Source organism: Botryllus schlosseri, chromosome 10 (assembly GCF_051294905.1).
Source record: "Botryllus schlosseri isolate E-star chromosome 10, Bs_hap1, whole genome shotgun sequence".
Taxonomy (NCBI): Eukaryota; Metazoa; Chordata; class Ascidiacea; order Stolidobranchia; family Styelidae; genus Botryllus; species Botryllus schlosseri.
Window position 1 is genome coordinate 3,036,580 of NC_137245.1, and position 24,550 is coordinate 3,061,129.

At 40.5% G+C, this 24,550-nt stretch overlaps 2 protein-coding genes and 2 long non-coding RNA genes across 8 annotated transcripts in view; 2 read left to right on the top strand and 2 right to left on the bottom strand.

The window, feature by feature from the left end:
* Window positions 1-24,550, bottom strand: part of LOC145447834 (uncharacterized) — a 232,404-nt gene that overhangs the window by 105,326 nt on the left and 102,528 nt on the right. The window contains exons 2-4 of one of the 5 annotated variants that reach the window (XR_013917716.1): window positions 8,590-8,817; window positions 7,986-8,045; window positions 6,516-7,016 (exon numbers count right to left, since the gene is read on the bottom strand). The exons of 3 other annotated variants lie outside the window; for them this stretch is intronic. This is a non-coding gene — a long non-coding RNA (uncharacterized LOC145447834). Of the gene's footprint in view, window positions 1-6,515; window positions 7,017-7,885; window positions 8,046-8,589; window positions 8,818-24,550 lie in introns of those variants that run through there. One more of the 5 variants, XR_013917714.1, reaches the window with a different exon arrangement.
* Window positions 4,078-4,810, top strand: LOC145448962 (uncharacterized). The gene is made up of 2 exons (XM_080327424.1): window positions 4,078-4,451; window positions 4,567-4,810. The coding sequence occupies exons 1-2, from the start codon at window positions 4,153-4,155 to the stop codon at window positions 4,715-4,717; spliced, it is 450 nt and encodes a 149-aa protein (XP_080183550.1). The 5' UTR covers window positions 4,078-4,152; the 3' UTR covers window positions 4,718-4,810.
* LOC145447838 (uncharacterized) lies at window positions 4,850-6,393 on the top strand. The gene is made up of 2 exons (XR_013917720.1): window positions 4,850-5,345; window positions 5,418-6,393. It is a non-coding gene; the product is annotated as an uncharacterized LOC145447838 (long non-coding RNA).
* On the bottom strand, window positions 9,187-12,581 carry LOC145447830 (uncharacterized). Its single transcript, XM_080326108.1, has 4 exons — window positions 12,366-12,581; window positions 12,085-12,173; window positions 11,667-11,774; window positions 9,187-11,599 (listed from the first exon to the last, which is right to left on the bottom strand). Exons 1-4 carry the CDS (start codon window positions 12,398-12,400, stop codon window positions 11,427-11,429), a joined length of 405 nt encoding a protein of 134 aa, XP_080182234.1. The 5' UTR covers window positions 12,401-12,581; the 3' UTR covers window positions 9,187-11,426.

Genomic DNA, 24,550 nt, shown 5'->3' on the forward strand with positions numbered 1-24,550 from the left:
CAAGTCATGATCAACTATTACATATGTCAAATCAATGTGTCAATCCTTATGTTCACAGCATGATAACTTTCAATGTAACACCGGCGTTTGATCGTAAGAAATGAATTCTTAACTACATTGGTCAGACATTCAAATATCATATACTCAAAACATATGTTAATCCCAAGTCACCGACACCGAGAAGTAATTACTTTTGTCTTACAAAATATACCACATAGTAATTACTTTATCTTGCGGAATAGTAACGACTTTTACAGTTGAATAAAATACGATTTGGCGGTATATGACTACAACCGAACTTGTTATGGATTTTAGGTTTTAGTGATTGTATGGACTCGTGTATGTTTGGCTGTTTTTCGTACTGATACTGTTTGAGTTGGTCGGGTAACGGATTTACTTGACAATGTTTTCGTGGTTGACTCTTTGAATATCGTAAGATGGTAAGATGTCAAGACGTAATACTATTTCCGTACACTCAATTACAACAAAACATAACCCGCATTCAAATAATCTGTAAGCTACAAGTGGATTTAAAACTTGATGCTGTTTTGTGGTTAACTCAAGTCAGTAGTCATGTTTGTGTTGATTTCGGGAATGCTCATGACGCGTTGGTCGGGTAAATTAGGTAATGTGGTAGTAACTATGATCTTACCGAGTTGCTGACATTCAAATATCTTTTACGCTGTAATATACGGATTTAATTGTGATAAATTATTTCTCAGTTATTGTTCAGACATTCAAATCTCGTACACTCAAAATATAATATGTCTAAGTCAAAACGTATATGCACCGATTAGTAAATACTTTGGCTTCAGAATAGTAACAACCTTTACAATCGAATAAAAAAAGACCGAGCATACGGATACAACCAGGATGAATTAATTCAAATTCATGAGTTGCAGTGATATAATCAAGTAATTGAAAACTAGATTTTTAACAATTGGTAATGTTGTGAATAATTCTTTTGGGTATGGTAAGATGTAAAAATATCTCTTTGACAAACGGAAAGCCAGACCGTGAATAGAGTTGTAATGTTTCATTACTTGTTTCAAATCAATGTGTGTATAATATCGAAACGGGACTGTGGGAAAGTTGGTAGTCATGTTTGTCAATCCTATTTCAATGCACACTACGCCAAAGTCGAAATAATCGGTTTCGGATTAGGATTTTACAATTATTCCACACCTTTTTGAATAAGCTTCAACTTCACAGAGGATTAGGGTTGGGTCAGAAATAAGTGAAAATTTGTCGGTATTCGAATCACCGGCTACGCCGGCTCTGTGGTAAACTAATTACTAAAGTAACACCATGCGACTGATTACTAGATTTAGCAAACTATTTCACACTGACTGGTCTAGTGTAATAATCGATAGTAGCACACGACTGCACGGAAACAATTCAGCGCGCAGGTCATTCGAAATATAGGTCGCACGCACTGCTTAATCCTCTTGCAAGCCACGTTTCCGTTTGTGGGGTTATTGTTGGTGACTAGTACATATTCAACACCACGCGAGAGATGCCTATACTCGAAAGTACGAATCACCGCCACGCCCATAAGAACACATGGCGAATCACCAACACAACCTATACGCGAAAGCACGACATGCGAAAGTACGACGTGCGAGAGATGCCAATACCCGAAAGGACAATTCACGACCGCACCCATAAGAAACAATAGCCGCATGCCAGCTCCATCATAAGACGCAATAGCCGCTCGCCACCCCCGCCATAAGACGCAATAGCCGCATGCGACCGCACCCATAAGAACACATGGCGAGTCACCACAGATCTCGTAAGAATACATGGCACATCACCAACGACGCCTATACCTGAAAATACGATTCACCAACACGAGTATTTCAATACGATTCACCGCCGCAGCCTATACCCGAAAGTACGAATCACGACCGCACCCATAAGAATAACGATATATCATTGTCGCACTCACCGTAAACGTTAGGATCAACTCGAATTGGTCATATTTAATAATCTTCGGTATACACATTAAGTAACGGTCAATCACGTGACTATTTACTTGATACATATTCAACACCGGTCGAGAGATGCCGATACTCGAAAGTACGAATTACCACCGCGACACCGGTTGAGCGATTCATATACCGAAAAGGGTTACCGGTCGAGAGATGGCTATACTAGCACCGGTTGAGCGATGCATACACCGAAAAGGGTTACCGGTTCGACACGAGTTTCGCGGCGCCGGTTGAGCGGGCCCTATACCGAAAAGGGTGCCATCATCACCACACACATAAGAACACATGGCACCGGTCGAGCGGAAGGGGGGTCTGAAAAGACGAGTCACCACCGCAAAGAGGGGTCAAAAGGGTCACCGGTTCAACACGAGTTTTCGCGGCACCGGTCGAGCGGGTCCATAAGAACCAATGGCGATGTGCGACCGATCATACTAACTACTGGTACCTCCACCAGCACACAACGATAAAATGGGTTTGCCTAGCAAGGATTTCGCAAGACTGTCTGGAACGACATTTCAGCATGCAAAGAGCAATCGGTGGGGCTGATGCAATTAACTACGACCAAACTTCTGCAGATCATCCGTCTGCGTTGAGCTTCGGATACAACGAACGAATAATAACAATGAAGAAGTCAGTGAAGGGGACAGCGTTGAACGGAAAAATTGACGAAGATCCGCTAAAGAAACGTCATCGTTCCTGAACCAATTTTATTAATTTGATAATGAAAACACTCAAAACTTAGGCCAATTCAATTTATTTATACCAAATTCAGTTATTCATTTTTTTCAACTGCTTCCTGAGACCCTTGTTTGTCCTTGCGATGTTGATGTTTTTTTTCAGCACGTTCCTCAATTTCACGGAATAAGAATGAGCCCGCACTTTAATAAATTTTAAAAACAATTATTGAAACACAGCTTTGACTGTAAATTCGTCCAATGTGGTGTCTTCAGAGATGAGCTTGGAATATAAATCGACAACTCCAGATAATAACATGAGTCGTGTCTTAAACTCATTATCCAGTCTAAGGTGAGGCTCCTCGGACGTGATTGCGAAAATACCGTTCGCAGTGCATAACTAATTCTATGCACTTCGCAACAGCCACCCATAACCGGTCAGATGTGCCATTAAATTTTCTGTTGCGTTGGTTGGCTAAAGATCCATTCCTGACTTCACCTTTCAACTTCATAATGACGCGCTTGTCCAACTCAGTGGTTGAAGGGTGGTAACACAACTTCCTCAACAAGAATCCAGCAATATATTCAAGTATTTCAACGTCCGTGTCACTGATGTCCTTAACTGCGTCCCTTCCTATATTCTGAGGATTAATAACACTGCTGAGATACTGGTAGAATTTCTGAAGTACGAGCAACAGATCCCTGGGAGAGAATTTGCTCGATTCAAAAGCACTCCATATTTAGAAAAATACGAATTGGGGTTAAACTGTTTATATGGCATATGCTGATTCTATGTCATAAAGAATTGAAAGGATTTTCGGCCATAAAATCTTCGACGACAGTTCTCACGGTATCCGCTTCAATAGAAATATTCACAGTGACTATCTCACTATCATCAGATGGCTGACCGCTCTCCTCCTCTTCATCCATATAAATCACTACTTGCCATAATTCTCCGTCCATTGTATGACTTAATCTTTCGCTTCTACCCACCGCAAACGTAAACACAATACCGAAACCAGTTGTTTTTTACAACAGGCGACTTACTGCAGGCGGAATTCATGCGTGACGGCGGATTACTGTGACTCAACATACCCTTTGTTTGTTTATTGTACAATCGACCCTCTGTTTGTTTATTGTACAATCGACAGAGTGCGACATCTAGTTTTTCTTAATCCAAGGTCGGTCGATAGCCAGCAAAGAGTTAGTTATAAAGCCTCAGTCACATTTGCGTAAAATCGTACGCGCGTACGACTCTCACTCTCTCACTAAATTGGCCAAAACGAGAGATTACGTCATCGCTGAACGAAAAGTGAGAATAGATTTTGGCGCTGTTCCGCATGTTGTCGTTTTTGAGGCCAAAGCCACTTTCGCGCGAAAACTAAAGCAATCTATGTTCTCGGCGTTTGCGGTCTGCACTTGAACATTCGCTGAAAAGTATTAGTATTGTTCGAAGGCAGGGTGATTTGGCTGGGGTAAGCAGCCAAATGGACCTGCTGGCTTTGCTTTATTTGGCGTTGAAGAAGGATGAAAGGAGGAAAAAGAAACAGAAGAAAAGACGTGAATGCTGGGTTCACCCCATTCTTCAGAGAAGAGATCAGCTGGGAGAGTATAGGCTTACGCAGGAAATGAGATATGAAAGACCTGCTGACTTCTTTACATATTTTCGCATGACACCCGAGAAGTTTGACGAGATGCTGTCAATTGTTGGACCTCTCATTTCGAAGCAGACGACAGCGATGAGGAAACCGATTCCTCCAAATGAACGACTGGCAATCACTCTGAGGTAAATGACACATCCACAACAACATTATAATACACCTTGTTCAAATCAATTTTCAGTCGTGGTGAACTGGCCCTGTACATAAAAGCTGAATCGATTGCATTTTTCACTGTTCTAGGTTCCTGGCTACTGGCGATTCATTCCAAACAATCGCTTTCTCGTATCGGTGCGGCAAGTCAACAGTGGTCAACTTGATCATGGAGACTTGTGTGGCTATTTGGCAGGCTTTAGCAGCGGAGTACATGCCAGAACCCACACAAGGACAATGAATAGAGAGTGCATCACAATTCAGAGATAAGTGGAACTTTCCTACTTGTATTGGCAGTATTGATGGCAAGCATGTGGTCCTTCAGAAACCTGCAAAGTCTGGGTCATTGTATTTTAATTATAAGAAGACTTTTAGGGTGGAGGCCAAAAAGCTGAGTAAAAACATCCTGGATTTTCGCTTAATCAGCGAGTACCAAGATCTCCCGATTTAGAAGTAGATGATCCGCACGCCAAAACATTGGATGTTCGTGCGAAGTTAGTAGATCTACAAATCCAGGATGTAGGACGCTATTGCGTCAAAATGACGCAAAATGTAGTGATCCGTGGAAGGTTGCCATGTCAACCCATCGACTTCGTAGTAAATATTGCTTTGGCAATGCTGATTGGAAATGTCGTCGATTTTGGTCATGTGCTATGAATACCATTGTTTCCTAGGTAGGCTTATGAAATTGATTTGAAGCCACTTTGCAGCTTTAATGCATATTACTCTGTAGTTTATTGACAGTGATAAGTTCTAAAGACGGCATTGCAACCTGGTACTGTTGTTATTACTGTCTGTAGTATGGATATTTTGGACATCGTACCGTAGATGGCAGTTCGGACCGGCAAGAATACAATTGCCATGCCCAGGTATTACTTGGCAAACATATCGGACTCATTTGTAAAATACCCAGAAAATGAATTCGTTGATTACCGCTACAGATTTTACAAGGGAGCTACAGTAATTCTTGGACATGATTAAAGACAGCCCATGGTTGGATGTACGGTGCCAAGCTATGCACCCCATGATGCAATACTCTGTGCTCTCCGATTTTTTGCTACGGTCATTTTCAACAAACAGATGCTGACTTGATTGGTGGCAGCCGGAAAACTGCACGCCGAATCATCCACTGCATTTCTCGGGCATTATCAGAGAACAGAGAAAATTTATCCCACGATTGGATGATATGTTACGAACAAAGAGTGATTTCTTTGACATAGGTGGAGTTCCAAATGTCATCGGTTGCATTGATGGTACCCATATCCCAATAAAGTTCCCAGGTGACTCTGTACCAGAAAAGCTTATCGTTGCAGGAGAGGATATTTTTCTTCGAACTGTCAAATGGACTGCAATGCCAAGAGAATACCGGTAGTGACTAATGCTGTTGTGAGATGGCCAGGGAGTACTCATGACTCAAGAACTTTTTCAAATTCCAGATTAAAATACGAGCTCGGCCAGGAAAAATACAATGGGATTTTGCTGGGAGACAGAGGATCTATGCTCTAAAAATGTACCTGATGACTCCATTAACAAATCCACAGGCTGAACAAGAAAAAAAATACAGCTATATGCACTCAAAGACACGCGTGCTGATCGAGCAATGCTTTGGCATTCTCAAACAGCGTTTCCAGATGTTGCTAAATCCTATGCGAATGCAAATCGAAAACACCGTCGTGGCAATCATTGCAACAATATGTTTGCACAATTTTGCTGCAAAAACCAATGAGCCAGTTCCTGATATTGCAGTTACTCCTGAGGAAGCTGCGGATACAACATCTGAAGTTGGATACACTGACGCAATAGCCTATCTTGAAAATAAGATCAACACATATTTCTACTAATTATGTTTATTTTAAAATTTTAACGAACACAGTAAACCGTGCTGGTGTAAAAATAATAAAGAGAATGAAATGTGCATGACATCGTGGAATGAAAGATTCAACTACAATTGCACTGTAGATAATAAACAAAGGGCAGGTGTCCCATTATTTGTATTCAAATTGACAAATATGAATTGAAAAAATGTACCGAAATACTTGCACCGTCGACAATACCTATAAGTAGAGGAACAATTGGCAGGCAGGCACAATGAAATATTATAAAGAAATGTTGCATTTCAAAAAATGTGCACCGTCGATAATACCTATAAGCAATGTTCCCTCTAAGCTACTCACGTGCGCAAATGCGCAGTGCTGACATGGTCTCCGCGCACAGAAAATCCAAGTTGCCTATAAGGCGAGGAACAATTTGCAGGCAGGTACAATGAAATATTATAAAGAAATGTTGCTTTTCAGAAAATGCGTATTCGGCTATTTACATAACTTGACATAATTGAACAAAGAAATATTGCATTACATATGTCACTAATTCCTCAATTGTCCAAGTTTTAATCTATATTTTTCCATTTTTATCACATGTTCTTCAATACGCATTTCGAATTCTTGCTTTCTGAAATATCATTCTTCGTCTCTTGTGTCTTTTCTTTCTTTGAGCTCCTCAATCTTGGACACCATCAGTTTAATTCTCAGCTCATTGTTTTTCTGAATTAAAAGAAGTTCATATTGACTCTGCGATGAGGTAGTAACCAATGATTAAACTAAAACTTGTATTAGGAAGCCAATCACAAAGAAATCATTTGGAAATTCTCCTTGCCTTGTTGGCTGATATTTTTCCCTCTAATGCCTGATATCAATATCTGTTTCCAAGTGTGGTATCCATTCGATATGAGCGGTGAACCAATAATCGGTCAGTCTCTAGTCATTAAAAACTTGTATTCTGCAACCAGCTGATCACAAAGTGCAGAATTGGTAGTTTTCATTGTATTGTATTTGTATACTAGAGCCCGACTGATATTGGAGTTTTGGGCCGATACCGATAAAACCAATATTTAACTCCTTCACCGATAACTACTATAGCCTATATTCAAATTGTGTGGAATACCTTAAAATGCGCATTCGAACAACTTCAGGGCTTCTATTTGAACAGCTTTACAGCCAATGCTATACTTGGACAGGAAATAAACTACAAAGGCTCAGGACACCTGTAGAGTGTAATATATGTGAAATATATCAATATTCTCAGTCTAGTGGTCAAAGATTATATTTTATGGACTTCCTATCACCATGCTGTAACCTCACGAAAACTGCCCATATATATTCATTTCCAATGGCCGATACCAATAATTCTTTCAAAGAGTGATATCGACTCTATATTATCGGCAAAGCGATATAATCGGCCAGGCTCCATTGTACACCATCTTATATCAATTGTTATCGGATTGTAACTATGTGCATTGCACTGGTAATCAGCAATCTTTCGAGCCGTCAAACACCATTTCCAACTCTATCGTTCGCAGATACACTTCACTAGAAAATCAAGTACAAAGTGGGAAATTTTTACATTTGGTTGGGGCAGTGGAGCAAAAGTTTGCCAAACCCTCCGAAACTGCAAGATTGTATATTTTAAAATATCAACTCGACTTGAAATCCAAATGAGTATAAGCTACATACCAGGTGGCAGATCCCTCGTCTTTGTCACGCATGTTGACTGCGATTCCATGTAGCTTGTTTCTGAAAAAAATGTGAATGTTTCAGAAGGATTTGAGGCTATACGTATGTTTACACATGTACAATGCACAATTGCACATGCATATTTGCTAGTGATGGTGAAAAATACTGAAACCGATCATTTGACGACGAGCAAAAAATTTCATTATAAAATCGCTGAATGTATGACAAAAACGTTTGATATTGTGAATGCGTTCCCTTCAATACACCACCGGGTAAGAAATCGATATAATATACATCTACACTTGTACAATTGATATGTTAGCAAAAAGTAGTGATGAAAATAACGAGAAGAGTTGCCTCTGACACGAACCGATCTTCATTATGGGGAACACTTCTCGATGTGGTCAATATATCGAACAAGTTCTCATTACTCTCTCACAAAATAACTTACATGATTTATTTTCTGCAGTAACTACAGACAATATGGTGGAATCACTTTCAAAATGATGTTCAAATGGCTGAACCTGTGCTGGTATGACAGCTTTAACCATTAATTTACTGATATGCGCCATATTATGGATATAATTAATGTCTACAAACTTACCTTGCAATAAATAGCACCGTCACCGGGTCAAATGCCATTGAATGTTCTGAAGGCCTTGTCATTTTCAGTTTTGAGACTTTTTCTTGTTTTGAAGCAACCTTCAATTGCTGTTCTGTTTTTGCCATGTTTGGTGATGTGGCATTTCACGGCTTGGTAGATTGTTTCCAATGCAAGAGAACGGCAGAACTCATTTATTACATAGTTTGTATGCAATTATCATTAAACATTCTGTAATAACATGATCATCAGTCAATAAGGAGAAGCGCAATTGAGTACCGGTAACAAAATATCGCTAACATGCAATGTTCACTATCTTTATAATGAGCCTCAGATAAGCAATTTCAATCTACAATGTCATAACTATTACAAACCTCGCCAAACTTGTATGCTTGTGTACCTTAATCTAGACTTTAATCCTGGTGGCGACCAGGATCAAGAAGCAGCAGTCTATACTCAGTCGGTCCTGGCAGAATCTTACTAATCTACCTTTCTGGTCCGCAGAAAATCCAGCAACGTGCAAAATCCCCAGATCTTTTATTTGATCTATATTTTTGGCCTCCACCCTTAGCATAGTTCTGATGGCAGTTGTTGATGCTCAGAGGAGATTTATTGCTGTTGATATAGGTCAATTTGGAAGGGTCAACGATAGTAAGTGCTTCAGCAACTCAAATTTCGGAAAACGTTTGTCCTCTGGCCAATTAGATCTGCCATCAGATGCTCCTCCTTTGCCTGGGTGTGTAAGTCCAAGTCCTCATGTTTTTGTCGCAGATGAAGCATTCCCACTGCAGAGACACATTTTATGCGACCTTTTCCAGGTACCTCATTGAATTGCCCAGAGCGGAGACATTTTAATTTCAGACTGTCGCGAGCAAGGAATGTTGTGGAAAATGCATTTGGCATTTTGTCCTCCCGGTTTAGAATGTTTCGCAGGCCGTTGGCAATCACTCCTGCAAATACTGACCATGTAGTCAAAGCATGTACTGTCCTGCATAATTATCTTTCAGGTGATCAACATCACCTTGAATTTGCGGCAGATGAAGGCGAGGAACCTCCAGAGCAACACGGATCGCATTGGCAGTCTCTTACAAGAACGGGAAGACGTTACACGGAGGAGGCTAGGATTATTAGAAATGATTTTGTTGGGTATTTCAATAGCCAGCGGGGTGCTTACGTACCCAGGCATTGAGTTCATTTTTCCCTCCTCTCCATGTATTATATATGTACACATTTTAACTATTATTCAGTATTAATTCCGTTTTCTTATATATCCTCTCACATATATTTATATTAGTATAATATATATTTATTATTTATATTTATATATATACATGCGATAGTACTGATTGATGTTATTTGAAATTTTACTCTCAAGTTGGACTAGGGATTACCATGGATTGTCTATACTACATCAAGTCAAAGCGATGAATTGAAAAACAGTGTAGTCTTACTTAGCAATCTTGCCTAAACTGTTCTAGAAGTAGTTTTAAACCCATACTACTTGCTTAGGCAGTAGTGCTTCTTTTCAGACCGCCTATGGCCACCGGTCATGTGTATTGTCATAACCATCTGTGCAGTTCTCTGGTCAATTGCTGATAATATTTAAGTGCTTTGCCCATGATGATGATTGTCAGGAATGCTGAGGCTTAGATCTGGGAGTCTCATAGCCAGGGATGCGACTACATATTCTGAGGCAACATTTTATTGTTGAAGTTTCACTACAGTATATCTTAATAATAAATCATTGAGATGATGGAAATCTTGTCAACTCTCTTTTCATGTGGCCATGACTTGGAATGCTAGCGGAGGTAGAGCAAGACAAAGAACAAGAATTGTTGCCATTCATTTATTATATTAATACAATTGCCGGATACCCAATATGTGCAAGTGCAAACCGGGGCACAACTGGTTGTAGGAGTTGGAGAAACACCGGGGAGACCAAAGTTTAAACCCGGTTAAAATGAAAGATCTCCCAGCCATTATTATGGCTATTTCCCAACATCCAGACAATTGCTTCTTGCTGCCGCATCCATTGCTTGTACCTAAAAGATAACAGTAAAACTCACAATAGCGACAAGAGTATATCCACTCATATCTTAGCAGAAAATGCTAAATAACTTATGGCCTTTAGTCTCGACTGTTCTAGCCCCTACATCATTTGCTCTCAAACTTTTAGACAAGGCCACCTTCATCATTTAGCGCCCCCTTACTGTGATATCAAAAATATTGAAGAGCGGTTTGAGAAACACTGTATACTACATACCTTAAAATGACCTTCTTGAAATTACATGACCATGATCCGATATACTGACTGGGCTTTCTGACACATACCATCTCATTTTTACCGCTCGTCATTTACAACTTTCATTTTTAATCTTGTGGAATTTATTAACAATAATATTGACTGATTTCCATAAAGAACTATCCTAATCAATATTCATCTGCATACTTACATGTTAGGTTCACTATTGCAACATGAAGCATCTGTACGCTCGGTAGATGTTGGTCAGTAGTAGAAGCTACTCACCGCAAATGCTATAAAATATTTCAAATGACACAAACTACTTGTTTTTCAAAAAGTTACTTTCACATCCGATTACCTGCAGAAACTATGCTAGCCATCAATCAAATATAAGCAGTTTTGACGCGTCTTTGTAATTACTGCTTCTACTTGAATAACAGCGTTATTCCAACCACTTCTGACCACAGTACAAATCAGCATGTACATTCTAGTTACGTAATCCAAAATATGCCGCTACACTTTTTCGTACCACTGAGGGGGACAAATACCAATGGTAGCACTCAATTCAAGGTACAGATACCAATGCTGCAATAGAAAATCACGTGAAAGCATTTGGGTTGATGGTGGGGAAATTCCTCTTCCTTTGGACGGCTTCGGCAGCAGTGTTGATGAGCAGGACCCGGACTTGATTTAGATATTGGTCGTCGTCGGTGCCAAGCTTGTCCAGCTCCCTTGCAAGCACCACCCCAACCGCATCGTTAGCACTTTGTCCTGCAAATATCGACATGTGCTACATGATTAAATCCTGGCGTGTCTTCAAGATCGGTAGGTTACACACGTTGGTGACCCTCCTTAATAACTTTCAGAACTGCCTGAATGTCACTGTCCGCCTCTTCCTCCTCTGCCACAGCTCTCCTTTTCCGTTTCGGTCTTCTTGCTGGAGTTGCTACAAGACAATACAATACATAAATTTTCAGATCCGCAAACTACCTGTACTGTGTAATAATTATAATTATAGACCGATATTGTACACTTTAGAAGTCTACGTATATGTGAGCAATACAACGCCTTTTAGCCAGTATATTTATGAGTACATGTATATATAAATATAATTGAGTGACTGACTCAACTCAAGTAATGTTCGAAAATCGATCGACTTGATTCGAGTCAAAATGTGCAATGACTCGAGGTGACTTGTGGCTCGAAGGCAGTGACTTGATCCCAACACTGCTGTTTACTATTATAAGTATACTTACATGTTGATGGTTCGTCGGCCGCTACGGAAGTCGATGGACCCTCTGTGACGGATACTTCCAAAGAACAGTCCGCCATGTTGCCGGATGTACTGTAATTACAGTTTAATAATCAATACATTTATCATTGCAAAAGAATACCAGAAATGGTGACTTATAAAAATTCCCACCATAAAAACCACAAACTCTCTGAATATACTACAAATATAGATCAACTTCATCTGCTAATCCTCCGTAAATCTCGACTAATCAAATCTCTTTCAAAGTCTCATATCATTACAGACCTGCGAATTTCAAGGTGTGGATCCAAAAAAGTCATGAGAAAACCGAAGGCCCACTTTTTTGTAAAGCATCTGCCCCTGCTCCCGACGGAATATTTTTCTTCGTCCTGACATAACGGTCACGAAGCGTCTTCCACCTTGTTTTCGCCACCAACTCTGCAATCCGGGCCTCCACGTTACAAGCAATATATCTAGCTATGCACAACACTACAAACACTCATCTCATACCTGATACATCTAATAAAGCCGCTATCTCCCTCCACGCCGTACCCGATTTGGACCTGAGGTGATGATCATTCAGTGAGACAGTATACAGCAATGGTCTCAGTCTCACCTCCTCAACGAGCCTCTCATTCAAATCAAAACTATCCATATTACTCGCCTGCATAAATAGGATACTTTGACAGTATAACCATAGATTGGTTAGTTATCTATAGTACAACGATACATGGCTTCTCAACCCATAAACGTAAACAGCTGAAACAAGACAATACCGGTATTCCTAAAACAGACCTGCCAGGCGCAGATGATCCCTTGCGAATCTGATTTATCACAAATGAACTCGATCGCAGTTCATTAGTTATTTTCCCGCGTAGCAAAAGTATTAAATACTATAAAATCTGCGACCCCTTGCGAGTATGAATTTCGTAAATGAGCTGAACGTCAAGCTTGTGACCGACCCCTTGCGAGTGTGAATTCTCACAAATGAACTAGTCAAGTCAACAATACGCGCGTACGAATCGCTCTTTTTGCGTAAGGTCCGCGTAAGAAAACGAGAGAAAAGAGGCTCTTTACGCGCCGAGCAAACGAGAGAAGAGCAGAGAAAGGAAAGAAACTAAAGAAATGCTTTACGCGCCCTATACGCCGTACGATTTTACGCAAATGTGACCGATGCTTTAGTTATTATATGATGATACAGGATAGATAATAAATAATGAAAGGATATGCGATGAAAATGAAACGGCATGTCATTGTAGGCGAAGTAGGATACCAGATCATGCTGTAATTTCAAGCGCGTCATTCAGCAGAATCTGTTTCAGTATTGTAATTGGTATTTCATTAGCACAGCGGAAATAACGTTCTGAGCATTATGTTTGCACAGAAGTTTTGATTCCTTTACAGCCGACACTGTTACGTGAAAGTAATGGCCAAAGAATCATTGTGGGGGGCGGGGATTGGGGATCAATCACTGAGGAGGAAATTTCCGAATGCTTCGAAGGATTGAATGAAATGAATCAGTTGTGATGTATGTGCAGCCATATTTCCCACCGTAAGGGAGCCCAAGTAGCACGGGAAAGTGCATAAGCGCCCGTCACCAACTTAGAAAATTGACACCGAGTAATCGACATTTTTTATATGAATAAATGTATCAATTGGAATCGTTTGGTGCATTTTTGGTTTCTTGATGCGAGTGAGAAATACCACGTATTTTATTTAGCTTAGGCAGAGCCCCCAATTTCAGTTGCTTTCTGCCTTTGAGCTGAATGATATCACTCCCCTGATAACGATTCTCGCAGATCGCGGCTCTATTATAAATTACTCTGTTAAATCTGTTAAAGTTGAGACAGCTTCTTATTCACGTCTCCTTATGGAGCAACGTCTTGATACGATCGCCTTTTGAGGGGTCCCTGATAGAAAGAAGAAGGCTGGCCATTGCTGCTTCTGGGCCGCTTCATTCCTCAACAGCTCTGGTCTTAGTACCGTGAACCAGGACCTCTTCCAGTGATGAGCGGAGTCTGCTTTTCGAGACTCCGAGTCCCTCCGGCAATTTTCGTCTCTGATGCAAAGTCCCTCCGACTCCGGGGATCTCAATCCCAGACTCCGAGATAACCCGAAGAATCTTGTCCAGTCTTCGAAATATATCCAGACCATTGTCGAAGAATCCCAATCGATGTTTTCGATAGCCTGTCTGATATTCATACCAGTTTTTTTAGTATCCGTGAATTGCCGAACAGTCACAACATTACTTCTGAGAGTCAAGTTCTCTCCAACAAAATGGACAGTCAAGCTAATAGAACTGCGACCCTTTAGATCGGTCCACATATCTGAGGTGATGCCAGCCAGCTCATAACACTTGATAGCAACTCTTAGTTCCTCTGACAGCTTCTGCTTCAAAGATGAAGCCTCCTCATCCAACTTACGTTTCACCGTAAATCTGGATGGCAAAACATCTTCTGCACAGCACCACGGCAAACCGGCACTTCTTCGGTATTCTCCACCCGGCGATCAGTGTTCCCCATGATCACCTTCTCCTTTGATTACTCGCTTACTTGCATTTCAACTGCGATCAATTCTTCTTACAAGCTTCGATATGTCTTCGAAGATGCGACGTACCACGTGTCAACTTGTGATGCTTTAGCTGAACATTGCAATTTTGACATCTCGCAAACCCAGTATACTGGCCGTTATTATCATGCAGCATCAGAGTGAAATCCTTCCACAAGTCACTCTTTCTCTGCGTCTTTGTGAGTAACCCACTTGAAGTCGACGGTGCTTCAGCCATTATATTAAAACGACGAAGGAAGACCAGTCAGTTCGAACTAACTACCACTAACACCACTGAAATCGATCACATCACAGGTTTCAGTAAATTAAGTTCAGCATCGCCATGAACCAGTTGATGGAACTGCACTGCACTAAACATACATGATGCATCACTGACGCACCGATCGACGCTCCTTGGAGTTGACTAAATGACTAGTGACTTCCAATTTTGAAGCTGATACATGATATCTGGAATTTGGAGTCTGAGACAGACCAGCAGCAGAAACTTGATTGCGGTGCTGATTTTTCTTATCACATCAAAGTCATTTTTCAATCAAACCAAACATTACATGACGAAAATTCAGAAGAGTTCTGGATGACTGACTACGTCAATCAATATTGAAGGAAGCGTAGTTGAGTTGATGCGAGCAGAGCAAAGCAGACGGGTGTAGTTATTTAGTGTGGCTGCTCAGAATTTCGGAATATTCTGTTTTTACAGGGTAAGATCAGCTTACCTTAGTGATTTATGTATTGTTGAGATCTTAGATGCTGGTATGCCTCTGTAAGCGGATCTTACTAGCGAAAATTCGTCGCAATGTCATTAAATCATGTAACACATTGCATAAGTTATTATTGTTTCCATCCAGATACTTGCTTGTTGTATGTATATTTCTCACAGATATAAAGGTAATATTGATGCAACACTTATTATCGATATCCCTTACTGCAAATTGCAAGTACGATGAAAGTTGCGAAAAGTTATCACAAAAGTGGTATCGGATATTATCTTGTTTCACAAAATGGACCTATTACTATGTTGAATGTCATCAGGATAATGGGATATATTCCGTTATGATCATGAACTTGCTGGAAGAATTAGGGTAGCTACAGGCTGTACCATGGGGAAGCCCGCTGTATGTTGCTGATTGTAAATGTTTCGCACAATTACTGGGGTAGCATGAAAATTAGTCACGAAACAAATACGCAAGGAGGAATGTGATGTGACTATAGAAGACTGCAATGACAGCAACGTGGAAGATTCTGGAGATCTTATCTCATAATATGGTGACATTCAGCAGTGGATTCAAAGACTGCATCTCAAGGCAGGGAGCAAATGATGCACTGCGAATGATATTGGGTGCCTTCAAGTTTGTGAACTACAGACACTGCTCAACGGAAATGCCTTGCTAGATCACTAGGTTACTCTCCAGTCCCCAATTGCAGTGCAGATGGCTGATTTTTGTGCACTTGGCAATCATATTACCGGTCATATTACAACTTTACAAGGTGTCAACTGTCTGTGTTTGTAATCAATAGTGTCTTCTGGTCGAAGCTATCGAAAGATATCGGGGGCAAAACTTAACAATACTCCGGAAAACTCCGGAAAAATATCTGTTGTAAACTCCGACTCCACTCCGGGTATCACAAAATTGGCAAAACTCCGCTCCTAATCCACTCCGACTCCGCTCCGGTGCTCATCACTGCAACCAATGCGAAAGGAAGACCAAGAGGAGCCTCAGAAATGATAAAAGAGCAAGACACAAGGGCATTAGAGGGTGGTGAAAGCGGGGACACATAACTATGATTACCGATTTTGTGTCAATTTGATTTTCGCAATTGCGTTGGCTGTTGCAACACTTTATATGGTTATGTCTCTGTAAGTATAACTCAGACGGAATAGATGTCCAATATATAGGCTGTAGCTGTCTGGTACTTAACTGAGAGGCTGTCCTGCTGTTGTAGTCGTGATATTCTTCGTATAAGATATAATGTTCATACACAGTTTATTAAACGTATTCCAGTAGGTTAGCATGAAGTCTCATCTCGAATCAACTAAGCATGCGCTTATATAGACTCGTGATCATTGCAATCGGAAGTCTTATTCGTATCCTAATATGACGTGAAATACACAATGTTGGATATTATCATATAGTCCCGCAAACAGCTGTGTACACAGCTGTATCAGCGGTATAAATTGCAACAGCTTGGCAGCGGTTGTCTCTGATCGAATGAAAGCCAGATCGAATGAGATCTGCTTGCGGTTAGTAGGTTCATATAGGTTTTTGAGGTTGTCAGTTACCATATACTCCTGCACAGTATATGCTCGAATACTTTAAAAAAAAACGAATGTATTCGGCAGACACTAGCGATGGGTTATGGTAAACAGCTGGTAGATAAATTGGAAATAACGTTGTACCATAGAAAACTGAATGGGATAGAACGGTCACTGCGTGACCTGTCAATAATTTAAGGTAGGATGATAGTGAGCATGAAGCAAAGTCGCGCGAGTAACAAAACCTTGGCAAAGTTGGCATTGAGAAAGTTTCTGTTGTCCAAGTCTTTGACGATTGGTTGTAGCATATGACTTTATTTATATCCGTATGTTTTGGAGATCTGCTTTGGTGCTTATTTACAGCTATCGAATATTGGAAATGCCTGCAAACAGTTGTGTCGTCCGTGGTTGTAATACTATAGTGGGAAAATGGTAACTTGGGATCTGTGTTTTCATCATTATTATTTTCATTTCATCAGGTACACGGCTTACTCATTTATACAGTAGGCCTAGATCTATTGAAACTATGGCCTCGCACGATAGTGAGAATGTTGAAGAATGGTACGATATTCCTCCGTAAATTGCCCATGAACTTCTCTTCAACGACTATGATGAAAGCGTGGACATTGGACATGGCACCGCATATCGGTTCAAAACCAGTTGATCTTGCACCATTGCTGCGCTCATTGGATTTCAAAGACCCGCCAGAACTCTCTGAAAAGGTATTGAACTACCTACTGGTTGGGTTACAAGTATGAATTCCAACGGAAATCCAGATGACATTGTAATGAGTAGGGCAAGTTTTTGCAACTTCTGCAATTTTTTTACAGCTTCCTAAATACTCGCAAGATATGTGAAATGATGTTTGAAGGAATCGTATAGTGCAACTTTTGTCCATTTTTTTCATGCAACTTTTTGCAACATGTTGCAGCTTTTTCGATTTTTCATGGAAGTATTTTCGATTTTGGTGAAATACATGGCTGAAACACTGTAAACCAGCACCGAATTACCGCTTTTACGGGTATTTCGGGAGCTGAGCCGGAAAATTGACGTTTTTTTTAGTGCAACTTTTGTGAAATAATAAATGCAACTTTTTACTGCAACTTTCCACGGATTTAACTGCAACAAAAACTTGCCCTAGAAATGAGCTACAGTAAGGTTTACAGTGATTCAATAATATTCACAAAATCAAACGACAGGCTTCACTCAGGCAAATTTTGAGCTCGAGAATAGGAAATTTATAGGGTTTAACTAGATTAAAGCCACCTCAGCCAGATTCATTAGTATCTGCCATTATTTCTGAAGGGAGAGTGACATTTTACAATATATGGCTGATTTTACTTTGAGAAAGGCGAATCGAAAATTCAATGACCAGTTAGACCTTTGCTTGAATATCTTACGAATAACACTAGCTCTCTGGCACAGTAATTCCTCGATGGGGCAGAAGACTGGGGAGCTTATATTAGATTTTTGATATAACGGAATTTTTCACTATCATCAAGGTGGGCGTGTTGAAAACCGTTTTGGAACCACCGGTGTGCAGAGTGCACGCAGTTTATAAGGAAAAGCAGCAAATCCCTCAAGTTAATGCTTTTTTCAATTTTGCAGGACAGAATTGTCAAAAGTTCATACGTATTCAACTTCACCAGCAGCATCAACAGAGCGATGTGTGCTATGTCCATTCCAAACTAGTTATAGACTACACCATTGGCATATTTGTAAGAGTGGTGGGTCACTTCTTCACGAGGAAGTTAGTTAGTAAACTACAGAAAGTAAGAGAATCGAATAGAGGAAGCCAGGGTATGTGTGGTGACTTGAAGGGAAAACCTTGATCATAAGTGATACCGCAGTGTTCACAATGCTTGCAACTGCAAAATTGGTGGCATGAAGCGAACAAGGTAGTTTTAGTGAATCTGGACAAAACAAAATAACCTTACAGTATATTGTAAATTCAGCGCCAGTGTCCTTTCGTAGTTTCTTAGGAAACAGTCTTGATGAGCGGGACCCGGACTTGATTTGATATTGATCATCGTCGATGAAATTGTCCAGCTCCCTTGCAATTACCACCCCAATTGCATTGTTAGCACTTTGTCCTGAGGGACGAGTGTCAGCTCTTTGACCGAGCTGGACGAGAGTATCTGGCTGATAGTATGTATGACTGAGTATGTATGACTGACTGACTTCCGATATTCTTAACTAGCATGCTAGTCCAGAGACAGCGTATTTTCGGTACTTTGTATTATATTATTGACGACCAGTTTGTAATATTGACGAACAGTAAGTACGGATCAACTAACCCAGCTATAATAACAAGACGTTAAAAAATACTTGCAAATACTGTAAAATGGAAGACATTAACGTCAGTGCCCTCCCAAACGAGGAGCAACTCATGACCATTCTAACTACACGGCCGTCGAATGATAGTGTGATAGTTTGCACGCATCAGATCTAGCCGCAGCATTTTCGTTCATTTGCACGTAGACGTAGTAATTGGCTCACATTACATCACGTCGAGGCATATCCTTGACCACTCTGTCCCTGTGACTTGAGAATCTATTTTCCAGGCTCCCTATTTATGCTAAAGCTATATGTAGTAGTTTGTACGCGTGACGTCTAATCGTTCCGTGTCTTTGACACATTGAGACACCTGGGAATGCAGATTTCTTGGGTACGCGTTCTTCGCGATAATGTGTACCCAGGGTTGTAATGACTCGACTCGAGTCACGATTTTTTGATGACTCGTCATTTTCTCAAAATACGGAAATGACTCGTTTCGAGTCAATCTGTGTATTGACTCGACTTGGACTCGAGTCATTGCGCATGACTCGAACCAAGTCAATGACTCGAACCAAGTCATATGACTCGAGACTCAGAGGGCCACGACCGACATTTCATTGTAATTTCGAAGAACAGTAAAGTAACCACCCTATTGGGATTACGTCTATTGGTACTCGTACTTGAAAATGCGACCAGAAACTGTTAAAAGTGAGGAAAATTAGTATATCATAAATGCAACCATTCGATATCACCAAACAGGTATAAAAAGTGAGTTTAACAAGACTTTAACAGTAAACTGAGCAGTCAACACAATGACGTGGACTTGGACTCGAGTCATAATACCATGACTTGGACTCGGACCTGACTCGGTGGTGAAGTGAAAATGACTCGACTTGACTCGAGTCAAAACCCTAAAAGAGAGAATGACTTGTGACTGGGAGCTTTGTGACTTGGTTACAACCGTTTGTTAACTCGTTACTTTTGAGGAGCTCCCTATATTCTTCGCCATTCTCCAATTGCCCTTATATCATTTCTGAAACCATGTCTGGTTTCCTGTGCCCTGTCTGGTTTCCTGTAAGTAATTATGATTATATTATTATGTCTGCCACAGTGGGCCTCTCGTGGCTTTGGGCCAGTCTTTTATCATTTCAACATATACACCCTGCCTGGTCTTCAAGTATTTAATATTCTCTTAGGTCGCAAAATACTGTTTATAGGTATGAGATGAGTACACTGTTCGTTAATTATTGTTCACCAATCGCATAATGTCTTTGATAACTCTGCCTCCCCTCGATGCCAGACATCTTTGAATAATATTTTGCAGTTTTGTTGACTAGTTCGTTGTATGCTTTGTCAGAAGCTATGTATAATAGTTTCCTATCTCGCAGTTCTGCTGCACGACAGCAGCAGCCTTGCTAGTCTTAGAGAGTCTGGGTTGTAAATTTATCGTTTTCGGCGCTAGTGAAATTTATTGCGACATGACTTAGGATGACATTAGTATTATATTCTTGCTCTTCTATCATTTTTGATGCATAATCAGGTCTTCGTAAGTGAATAAGATTATAATATTATGCCGCAAATACAATGGGCCTGTTTATATCTCTGAGTACCCTGTGCGTTGATTATTGTTCACTGAACATCCAATCGCACCATGTCTTTGACAACTATGCCTCCCCTCGATGCCAGACATCTTGGAATAATATTTTGCAGTTTTGTTGACTGGTTGTTTGCACCGAATCTCTCAGAAGCATAGGTGTAAGTTGAATCCATTCACTTTTATTATTATTAGTTATTATTATAACACAACAGTGGTGCTTACTTATTATAACACAACAGTGGTGCTTATAGCCTGTTAAGACTTTGTGCTGCTGGAATCGTGTGTATATTGAGTAGCACGCTCTTTCAGCAATTTTGCCGGGTCTTTGAGCGTTGGCGATTCTGTTGAATTTCATGATAATATATGTCCTTTGTTAGCTGCTCTCTTCTCTTCTGTTAGAGAGTTTGTGTCCACTAAATGACGTTTAGTAATTCAGTAATTGTTGCCAAGTTCCCATGTTCTGCTCTGTAAAATCTATTGCGGCTTAGCTTCAACCATTCCATTCTATGCCAGTTTATGATGCTTCGTATAAACATACAGATGCCACATCCTTGTACATTAGGGCTTTTCAAAAATAACCTTTTTTCCTGAATCTTGCTGGTTACTTGATTAAATCGTTAGGTTGCCATAAAAAACGACGCACACCAAATTTGAATTCATTCCAACCAATATTCGCGGATATCGTAGAGTTTGAAAATTTTGAATTTGCCTAAAAATGCAAAACAAAATTTTTTTCAAATTTTCCTTCCAACCTTATGAAATTGTTGCGCTGCCTTCAAAAACGATGGAGAACAAATTTGACTCAATTCCAAGCTGCAGAAGCGGAGTTATTCAAGTTTTTTGATGATAATTCTGGGATGATCCACCAATCAAGGATAATCCCAGAATTATCAAAGAAAAACTGAAATAACTCCGCTTCTACGGCCTCGAATTGAGTCAAATTTGTTTTGCATCGTTTTTGAAGACAGCGCAACAATTTCATGGGCAGAAAAATTTCAAAATTTTTTTTTTTGCATTTTTAGGCAAATTCAAAATTTTCAAACTCTACGATATCCGCGGATATTGGTTGGAATGAATTTAGATTTGGCGTGCGTCGTCTTTTAAGGCAACCTAACGATTTAATCAAGTAACCAGCAAGATTCAGGAAAAAAGGTTATTTTTGAACAGCCCTATTGTACATACAGTACATATGTGTACATTGTACAATTGGAAGAATAGTGCACTGATATATTATGCCACTGTGAATTGATTCCATATGCTGCTATGACGAGCATGTTGCCATAACTGACTGGTGTTTAGTAATCTATGTGTGCTTCTGCTTTCCTGCAAGGCAGACTGTCCTATATTCATATTCTCTGATATGATACATTGTATTACTTCACAGTAATGTAGGTGACGAGTAACAAAACCGGTACGAGTTATATCGTCAATTCCTGTTACATTTTGTGTCGTAGAAAGCAATAAACGTCCGGCTTTCGCTTATAATGCCTTGTGAGATTTCATTATTGCACTGCAATCCCATATCCAGGATGGATGATAGCCAAAGATCACGTTTACATCGGGTGGGGTTTGGAGGTAGCAGGATTCCTGGCGCGATGGCTACATCCCGGCTACATCCGTATTTCGTTGCCATGCAGTCTGACTCTTTGGTGCAAAAACGCGTTCATTTCTTTCCCTAGTATTGGGACTTCAGTACAGCAGTAATTCCAACCTGAACGGCAAGGTAAATATCGATGAGAGTTCGCGATTTCGTCGGTGGTCCGTAAAGATGTAATTTTTTCTGTAAATGGTCGATGTTTTGGACCTGAAATATATTGGCTATGGCAATAATATCTGGTACGAATAAGGTGCTGTACAAGCTTTGTCTAAGGATATCATGGGACGTTTGACAAAAATGTTAGTTCCCGGAACTACGCTAATTGTAGAACGAGAGCTTTTTGAGATTTCGTGGCTATTCTCATACACGCGATTCGCCAAAATGTCTTTTTTTCTAGAAGTCGGCGTTGTTTACGACCTGAAGTACATTTCCTATACCTTTTTTAAGCCTTTTTGCACTAAATACTTTCAGTTAATATTCCCCCAAGGCAACAAGTGCGGACAATGTTCAATTGTTCATAGGCCACATTATAACCACCCGACTACGGCGTTGTGCTTTCACTCCCTCTACTTCGAGAAGGCAAAAAGTGCACACTGAGTTCAGTGTTTTATGGGAAAATGGGCCGATAAGTAACTATTCACAATAGTGAAAAAGCTAATGCGGAACCGTTATATGCAATTTATAAAAATATAAAATTCAGATATCTATGGTCGTATTGTCGTGTCGCTTCCTATCCAATATAGGTCCCCGGACTTGGGACGAAAATCCCGACTTGCGATTTAATTTTTATTACCCAAATTCGTACGCCCGCGTTGACAGTTAAATATCTTGTATTCCTCACAACGGCAAATTACGACTGCAGCAAAGAGAGGACAGAAATATTCCTACACATATCGTCGTTAGTGCTTCTGTTTTTATCGGCTCTTAGCTGTATTCAACCGGACAAATATCGTATTTTTGTCAATACAATTGTTCACGAATAAAGGTGTGATCCGGCCCGCGGGCGATTTGAAGGCTTTAATCCGGCCTGCGATGCAATTTGAGTTTGACACCCCTGTTCTAGGGATATCGTGGACATTCATCATAATCGTTTGTTGCCGCACCTGCGCTCATCGTAACACGAGAGCTTCTCGCGTATTTGGTTGAAATATTACAAGCGCTAATTCATAATTATCTATTTTGAACACGTTTTTGGCGAAGGACCTACATCAAATTTGGTATGGAAAGAGTTATATCTACGTTCTATCATATGTCAGTGTCCAAATCCGGATACGCCATTGTGCCATTAATATGATACCACCGTTCATGTTGCCACATGCCAGATTTAGTAGGTACCATTCAATTTGTGCGATAACTTCACTTCGGTCTGGTTATGTGTGATCAAATGTTGTGACAACTATGCCTCGATGTTGCTAACGGACCCATCTCTTTCTAATTGTTCATTATCAAGAGTTGCGCCTCAAGGCAGACAGCAGAGGTAACTCTTGTATGCCGATTACGTCCAGGCACTCGCCTGATTGCTCACTAGGTTTAAGCTAGATATAATGGATACAGAATATGCTACTGCTGCGTCGTAACCGGCCGCAATTACAAACTGACCGGTTTCTATATTAAGTGCCATAAAAAATGGCAATTTCCGTTTGCTATTCTGCCTATTTCTTCTTACTATTCTATCTTTGCTGCTATACTCGCTACTACATACTACGGGCAACTCTCTACGACCCAACGTACTTCGCGGCCGCCCTACGAACGAATGAAAGAAATGAGGTTTCGCTTCTTCTCTCGTTGGATGAGGTGACTCGTGCGTGACCAACCATTGATTGCGGAGATCCCATTACTTGTGAATTTGGCACATATACTTCGTTTCCATGCGCGGCCGGCGGACGACCGAAAGGTCATGACGCATTCGTTGTACATGTCGGCCGTGTTTCCATGACCAGGCGTAATCCGATCGTGACTTGCCGAACTAGGCGGCCGAAGAGGTCGTGATGACTTTCTTGGCTGACTGATTCAGTAATAATTTCACCACATGAGATGGCGACAAAATAACTCAATAGGTCATGAACCGATACGACTTGTAGCGGTCATTCAAACAAACAACCGGCCAAGACCTGGAACATGTTGGCCTAAATGGAACATGTAAAATTAATGCCCATGCACCACTTGATTAAAACTAACAG